The 8,297-nt window shown below is 47.8% G+C and overlaps 1 protein-coding gene across 1 annotated transcript; it reads left to right on the top strand.

The window, feature by feature from the left end:
* Window positions 1-1,694: 1,694 nt before the first annotated feature.
* CCDC195 (coiled-coil domain containing 195) lies at window positions 1,695-8,259 on the top strand. The gene is made up of 3 exons (XM_052804330.1): window positions 1,695-2,000; window positions 3,309-3,570; window positions 7,122-8,259. The coding sequence occupies exons 1-3, from the start codon at window positions 1,736-1,738 to the stop codon at window positions 7,252-7,254; spliced, it is 660 nt and encodes a 219-aa protein (XP_052660290.1). The 5' UTR covers window positions 1,695-1,735; the 3' UTR covers window positions 7,255-8,259.
* The last annotated feature ends 38 nt before the right edge of the window (window positions 8,260-8,297 follow it).

Here is an 8,297-nt window from a genome sequence, read left to right as displayed (position 1 = left end):
GAGGACAGCCGCGACCCACCAGGAGCTTTGCCAAGATTAATGCCGGCGTGTCAAGCCCAGACTGCCGCCAGCCCCGCAGCGGGCAGGGGAAACACAGCAGGGCCTGACATCCCCTTCCCCTTGCACTGTGATTTCACAAAAGATCATTGATGCTGTGGGCTTTGTTTGTAGCCCAAAAACTCAAATTCATTTCACCTCTCTGCACGCAGCCCGAATTGCGCAGAGGCCTCTGGAGATGTTCCCGGGAGGTGACAGCAGGACTGCCTGTGACTCCCATGGCTCCCGGTCCCCAGCCTTGTGCCTGTCTCACTGGAAAAATCAGCATAGCTCCATATTCCTGTAGGTCTTGCAGCAAGTCCCACCTGCCCTTGCTAGGCACGGCGTGTTGCTGTAGGTCAGAGAGGGGAGCGAGCACAGCGTGAACTACAGGAACCACTTCATCCTTATGAAGTACTTTTTGAGGATGCTGCTCCGAGAAGGCAGCACCGCCCACATGGGAACATGCCCGAGGGCAAAACCCCTTGCCTGCATCCCTCCTCTTCTCTCAATTCCAGCAGTTTCTGCCCAACTTCCTGGTAGCTGCTGGGCAGCAGTGCTTCCTCGCAGACCCGATGGCTTCCTCACAGTAGTCCTTCCCTGTCATCCTCTGGAAAAAATAACATTGAGTCACATCTTGTTTCGAGCATCTTGCACCAGCTTTCCTTTCTTCCTCCAGCAGCAAAGCAGTGAAGTGCACACAGCTGAAAGGTCTTTTTTTCTCAGATATTCCTGAGTCACTGTTGAGCTACCAGAAAGGGAATGGTCTCAAAGCAAAAGGTCTGTTAAATTATTTTCCTGCTGGCTTTCTGGCATTCTCAGTTTTGTATTTTGAAGTAAGTTGGCGGGGGTGGGAAGGATGTTCCACAGGTTTTTGCATTTTACTGCCAGCAGAGAGATCACTTTAGGGACTAGGTGATGAGACCAGCACAGAGGATTGTGTTTCCCTTCCTAATACAAGATTCATGCCCAGGCTGCCTCTCCTTACGCTCCTGGGATGCTGGTGGAGGCACTCCACTCCAGCAAGCCTCCCCGGGCGCCCGGGAAGGGGCAGTGGGCTGTGCTGCACCCTTTCAGGAAAGCTTTAGTTTACCTGCTTGTCCAGCGTTGCTGTTGGTGTTCTTCATTAATAGCGGGGGTCTTGCACCATATCAGCTTTCGTTTGGAAATTTAATTTTCCTTTGAGAAATCGCTAATTCTTTCCAGATGCACAGAGCAAAAATGAGTAATTCACCCAGTGTTAAGGGAGAGATGAATTGCTGCCCAGCAAAGAGTGACCCCTCCCTCTGTATCACGGAGGCGATCGCTGGCCTTTTCAGGTAAACCAAAGGAAATGGGCTCTGTCCTCCTCCGTGCTTTTGGAGAAAACCAAAGCCCAAGGCAAGCAAGGGGGCAGGAGGGTTTTCCAATGACACAGCGATACTGTGCTGACAGTGATTTGTGCAGTGTGTAAGAGGCCAGCTCTGCTCTGAAAAACGAGACCCTGAATGAATAAATCATGGGCCCTCTCTTAGTAACTTGATGTCTCAGTCCAGCCTTCCTGGTGGTGGGAGCTGGCTCCAGCCCTGCGTGCGGGGAGGGACTCCTATTGTCTGGAGGCTTTTAAGGGCAAGGACCGCCCGCCACCGGCTTAGGAGCTTCTCCACAGGGCAGGCGCTTTGGTGGGGGAGCGGGGAGCCTTGCTGCGCAGTGTGGGACCATGGAGGGAAATGCGCACCTCCTCCAGGTCATCCGCAAGATGCGTTCCCAAATCAACAAGCTGGAGAGGGAGAACAGGGCCCTGAGGGGAGAGCTGCAGGTCTGCGGGCAGAGAGCTGTGCTACCGGAGAGAGAGGCAGTAAGAGGAGGTGGGAACGGTGACGCGAGGAGCCTTCACGATGATGGGGAAGGACCAGCTGGCTCTCCAGCATCGCTGCATGGAAGCATCGTGGCCGGTCCTGCTCCGGCACCAAAGGAGCAGACAGGTACTGAAGAGCCAGGGCTGTCCGTGGCACCCGTGTGTGCTGCCCGTGCAGGATCTCCCAGCCCAGCTGTTACGTGTCTGCAGGGAATGGGAGATGACAGCCACTCACTGTCTCTCTGGTTAACTTAATGGAAGTGCTGTGGCCTCCTTCAATGCCCACACGCAAAACCACCTTAACTGGGTGTCTCACTCTGATCTTTTTAGGGGGTTACCTGCATCCCCCAAGCTGAGCTTAGTGGAGTATTTTGCTGCTGCTCAAGCAAAGAGTTCAACTCAAAGAGCTCAGTTTGTTTAAGCAGAATTTGACCTACTGCTTTGAGTTTTCGTGGACATGGACTATCTTGCCCATGCCTGTCCCCTGTCTGTTCCAGACAGAAAAGGACCAACAGTTGTAATTGTGCCGTAACCTCTCTTGCCTTAGTAAAAGATGAGAAAAACTCTACAAATAGTAACAAATAGCGATGGGTTGCATACATTGTGCCAGATGTGCAGTTTCTTTTTGCAGATAATGCAGTTAGTTTTGGCTGAGGGAGAGAAGGGCCAATGTATAGGAATACACTCTCTTCACAATTTTATCAGAGGGGGGAAAAATAGAAATATTCCTCAGTTATAGAATTCTGTTTGGGACTTCTGGAGGATTTAATGAAGCAGGAATTAGAGCAAAATATTGTTTGGTGAGACGTAGTTACCTAGAATTAAATGTGGTTATTGGTAGGGTCAGGCTGTTAGGTATCGTACATGCTTGAGGCCTGCCGCTTCCTTGTCTGGTGTCTGTCATGTCCAGCCCTCTGGAAAACTGCTTCACTCACACAACTTCTTGGCCTTAGTATGGTGTGTGTTACGAGTTGCAGCTGCCGTTACAGTCCACGTGCTCCACAGGTCTGGTGGCTGACCTAGCCTTGGCTCTGAACCAGCCTCCTGGAGAGGTCCGGGCTGTGGAGAAATGCCCCCACAAGTTTTGACAGAGACAAGTCTATGAAAATGAACGAGATGAGAGGCTGAACAGTACTAGTGGATTTACAGTGAACCTAGATGAGCACTGCAATCGAATAATGCTTACTGCCAAGCCCACTGAGCCCAGTGGTCAGGTTACTAACCCGAGGGCCTCTTACACTGGGGCTGCTGGTGGCTATGGATGTCGTCAGCTTGGGAACAGCTGACTGGTCTTCCGGTGGAGCGTGAAAGATGTGCAAAGTGCTTTCCAACCTTGGCTTTTCCTCTCCAGCTGCCTTCTAGGGGATATCTAGAGGATATCTGAATTGTCATTATTATTGTTGTTCCTAGCTCTGCTTTTGTCTCTGCTACTCAGATACCACCATGACTGTGCGGCGCTACTCCACCGCTTCACCGGCGCCCGCCCCTTCCAGCACGAGGTCTCACCGGGCCAGCAAGAGGCCTCCGAGCAATGGGCCCCGGGACACACCGGGCAGTGCCTGGCCACCAGCCCCTCCTGGCGCAGCACAGCTCACCAGCGGGGAGGGGAAAGGGCTTGAAAAAGCGCCAGGCAACCGTCTCTCCTACAGCCATTCCAGCAAAATGAAGCTGTTTCAGGAGCATGTCTGTAAGTGCAGGTAGGTTCAGTTTGCCTTCACAGCATTGCCTGCCTGGGCTGGTTGCAGGTTTCACCTAGTAACGTATATGGACATTGCTTTGGGTTTTAGTTCATTATCAGCAAAATCTTTGTTCAAATGTACGTGGCATTGAGCAGACGGGAGACCTCTTTTGGGTAGGTGGTCCTGCTCCTCCTTGCAACACGTGAATATTGCCAGAGTTAGCAGTTTAAATTTACTACAAAGGTGAGGCTGAGGGGAGAGGGAAAGGGGTTGAAATCTTCCCTCTGTTAAAGCCAGGCAGAGTTTTGCAGGTTGATGTGTTATTCTGACAAGCTAAGCTTGAAAGGGCTTTTTAAACTTTGAAAGAAAAGCATGGAGATATCAAGGAACTCTGAACTATGCTTTTGAAAGTGTGATTAATATGGCTCGTGGATTTAGATGCACCGTATCACATTTCCCCTATAATTGAAGCATTACATGTTAATGCTTTCAGCCTTGAGAAAAATACTCTCAGGACAGCTTCTAAATTAAGTGAAATGGCTGCTGGACAAGCCCCACGTGTCTCTGCTCATTGATGAGCAACCTTCCAGCGCAGGGCAACAATCAAAGGTAGAAGCACCAATAATGAGACTGTGATATGCGATAGCCCTTGTCATCTCCTGGTACTGATGTATACACCCTGGGAATCCATGTTGATTGCTGGTTTTAGTGCTGATCGTGCCATGCTCAAAAGGAAAAGAGTCCAAATGGCCTCAAAGCATGTGCATTTGAACGGGGAGAAGCCCATGGGTCTGCCCGCCCACGCGTGTCCTAGGGCAGGACTCCAGTGGCCTCTGCTCAGGGGCTGCACGGCCGTAGTAGGTTGTGTTACCTGCGCTGACGTACCCGTCCGCATGGCACATCGTGTCAGCTTTTGCTCTGCGCCACTTTTGCACAGCAATGCATCCTCAGAGCAGACCAGCGCACAGCCCCTCACGCTCCCCGTGCAAACCAGTTAGGAGCCCAGCTCCTTGCTGAGGGGCTGGAGGGGACGACGAGGTCAAGTTTTCATAGGCACCTAGGTTTTCTTGTAAGGACATTTGAGGGTCAGTTGTTTTACAGCATTTAAACACCTAAATTTAGTCCCTGGCAGGGAACTCGTATCGTTTTCAAAAGCAGCCTGACCCTGGAACTCTGGATTTCAGCATATGCTCCACTGCCTTCAGGGAAATTTAAGACTCTCCGTGCACATAAACGCTTCCGAGAGGTTTGCCCTGAAGCCAGCTCACATGGAAAGCGTGTGTGTTAGGAAACACAGGGTCAGCATGCGGGAGCAGGAACAGCAACGACAAATGCTGCTGCTTTCTCCTAAGGGGAAAGAGAGCTTTCAGAGCAATCAAAATAGCAACGTAGATCTATTACAACTAATGCCTTGGGACCTACAAGTTTAAAAGCACCGGTTTCCCAGCGGCCAAAGCAATGGCAGTGATTATTTTATTGCTATCTTTAGAGCTGCCTTGTCAGCTCTGAACAGTGGTGAGTGTGGCACTGTGACTCATGTCCACTCAGTGTTGGCTGCTTTAGGAGAAGAAATGGCTATGGAAAGAGCTTTTTACCTAACCTCCTCAGCAGACTGGGTGATATCCTGAAGCATAAAGCTTTGTGTTTCATATACCAAAAAAAGTTTAATATATTTTCTGGTCGTAATGGTGGATGCTTCCATTATATACACAAAGGCCTAACACAGACAGCAATCTTAGTAAGCTTTTAGCTAGTAGGAAATATTTGTGGCAATGAGTTCAGCGAGCTAATTAAGCTTAATTTTTTTACAGTGATGACATCTTTGCTTCCCAGCATGCTGGTCCGTGTCAGGTTTTCCTATTCATCGTTTATTGTAGTTTTCTCACATTTGGCTCCAAAGCTATAATCCTATATGTGATGCTGAATACTTTTGCTTTCAAATTAATTCTGTAGAAGTATCACCTTGGATTTATCTAGAGTGCAGTTGCATCCAAGTAATAAAATAGCAGCACTACTAACAAATCATCACTAATTTGCATGTCTACAACATTTTCATTCATATATGCTTGTCCTGGTTTTGGCCGGGATAGGGTTAATTTTCTTCCTAGTAGCTGGTATAGTGCTATGTTTTGGGTTCAGTATGAGAAGAATGTTGATAACACACTGATGTTTTCAGTTGTTGCTAAGTAGTGTTTAGACTAAGTCAAGGGTTTTTCAGCTTCTGATGCCCAGCCAGCAAGAAAGCTGGAGGGGCACAAGAAGTTGGGAGGGGACACAGCCAGGGCAGCTGACCCAAACTGGCCAAAGGGATATTCCATACCATGTGATGTCACGCCCAGTATATAAACTGGGGGGCGGGGGGGGGAGTTGGCCTGGGGGGATCGCTGCTCGGGAGCTAACTGGGCGTCAGTTGGTGGGTGGTGAGCAATTGCGTTGAGCATCCCTTGTTTTGTATATTCCAATCCTTTTATTATTATTATTATTGTCACCTTATTATTGTTACTATTATCATTATTAGTTTCTTCCTTTCTGTTCTACTAAACTGTTCTTATCTCAGCCCACGAGTTTTACCTTTTTTTTTTCCCCGATTCTCTCCCACTGGGGCAAGGGGGAGTCAGTGAGCGGCTGTGTTGTGCTTAGTTACCAGCTGGGGTTAAACCACAACAATGCTAAAGCATTATTTATACCACATGATTCCCACTTTTTTTGGTAAATTAAAAAAAAGACTAAATATTTGAATACTTTAGGCAGGATAAGAGAGGCTGAGAACTGTTTTCAGGGCTATTATATTAAAATTACAAAAGGTACAAGGCCTGTTTGGTACAAATGTCACCATTGGGGTGTTCAGGCTTGATGGTTTCACCTTCCAGTGAGACAGGTCTAATTGGCAGGTGAGAAGGGGCAAGGAAATAACGGTGGTTCTCTGCTCTGCGGGACACTCCCCCGTAACCATCAATAAATACTTTCACAGTTTCTTGATTTTCTTTTCTTGTGCACCTGATGGGTCTGAGTGAGCTGATAGCCATCACAGAGGACAGTCAGAACAAAAACCAAAGCTCTGCAAAACCCAATCCCTTTACTTGCCAAACCAACCAGTTCTGGGACACGTAAAGGAGCATGTTTCTCCCTCTGCTTTCACAGCCGACGTAATTTATCACACGCACACTCACCACTTGGAAACAGCTGTTCTCACCCGCTTCCAGTAGCTGGGTACTGATGCATATGAACATAAAGCCACTGAAGGACCCCCTGGGTCCATGTGGGTGCACGTGCACCCTAAGGGTTCTGTACGCATGTAGCTTTGTACAGATGCATCGGGTGCTGATAGAGAGATGTGAGGCTCAATGGAGAAAGGCAGATGCTTCCAGCAGATGGACAGACAGGCAGGCAACACCATGCTTTGTCCCTTGGGAAGACCGTGTGAACCCTGTCCCAGCAGGGCATGAAATCCTGCCTCCATGCAGTGTGCAAGTGCTGAAAGCATTTACCTTTTGCTCGCTGGGTTTTTTACTTTCTTTGCACCTTTTATACATTTGTAATGCTCATAATGCTTTCTCATTTTTCTCCAGGGGTAAAGTAAAGGCCGTTAGTTTCCTCTTACCAATGGACATGTCATCATATGCTGAAAAGCAAGGTTCCCTCAAAAGCCCACAAAATCAGAGCACAAAACAGTTAACCACCATCGCTGAAAAGGATATGTGAGCTGGTGAATTTTTAAAGGCCCATTGATTCTTGAGATAAATTGGCCTTAAATGATAGCTGTGTGTCAGGTTCCTTTCCTGCAAAACGCTTTGGCAGGATGCCTGCAGAGAACCACCCGGCCTGTGTTTCGGGTCACTGGCCTGATGTTTAGCATGGAAATGGAAGACATGACAAAGCCGGCTGGAAGCCCATACACCGCGATGAAGCCACATGATAGCAAAGGTACCTCTGCAAAGTAGCTTCTGCGCAACATGTCTCAGGAATCCTTTACCTTGGGACTGCTGTAAACAGGGTGTTGAAGCTGGTTTTCATGTGTTTGTCACAAAAAAAGCGGATACCATGTCACCGCTTGTGTTTGCTGATTCCCTTGCCAGAAAGGTATTTGATGCAAATGACAAAATAAGAGCTATTAAAGAGCCTCTGAGGTTTTCTCTGTATGTAAGACTTTAAAACTTCACAGTACTAATACAGTAAAATTAAGAAGGCGTTACAGAGTCAGCTAACATTGCTCTGAATTTCTGCAAAGCTTGGCAATGACTGTTTATGTCCATTTGGGGTTCACCTCTAAGGGAGAGCAGGGGAGAGGAAGTACTAATGGGTATGAAAATGTGACTACAAATCTGTTTCCGACTTGGTGTGTTCATCCAGCCAGAGACTAAAGGCTGTACACCAAGTCAAAATAGGAAGAATTGTGAATATCAGAATTTTTCAGGAATGGCTTCTCAGCACAGCTTGGATCAAAAATCATTAGCAGAAATTCAGCAAGCAGGTGCAGAATAAATGTGAGAGAGAACTACAAACAGCTTGTAAAAAATGAGGAGTGCTTGTTAGTTCTAGTCATGTGAGTAAAGATAGTGTCCCACGTGTTTATTTTGATTACAAGTATTTATGGAACCAAAATACTGCACATTGCTATCTCTTTATGTACAGGCAGCACTGATGATTGAATATGGTACGGAGAATGCATGAACAGTAGATGTTTGTACTGATAACTTTAAGGAAGATTTTCAGCTCGTTTTCTACTCTTGAAGTCTTGAGCTTTC

Source organism: Harpia harpyja, chromosome 12, assembly GCF_026419915.1.
Source record: "Harpia harpyja isolate bHarHar1 chromosome 12, bHarHar1 primary haplotype, whole genome shotgun sequence".
In the NCBI taxonomy this organism is placed as follows: domain Eukaryota; kingdom Metazoa; phylum Chordata; class Aves; order Accipitriformes; family Accipitridae; genus Harpia; species Harpia harpyja.
Note: the sequence above shows the minus strand (reverse complement) of the source record. Positions and strands in the feature narration are given on the sequence as shown.

Bases quoted from the DNA above. Each gene is read 5' to 3' on its own strand.
- CCDC195 (XM_052804330.1), top strand. From the start codon at position 1,736: ATGGAGGGAAATGCGCACCTCCTCCAGGTCATCCGCAAGATGCGTTCC. The intron at 2,001-3,308 runs GTACTGAAGAGC...TCTGCTACTCAG, and splicing joins GGCACCAAAGGAGCAGACAG to ATACCACCATGACTGTGCGG. The intron at 3,571-7,121 runs GTAGGTTCAGTT...ATTTTTCTCCAG, and splicing joins GAGCATGTCTGTAAGTGCAG to GGGTAAAGTAAAGGCCGTTA.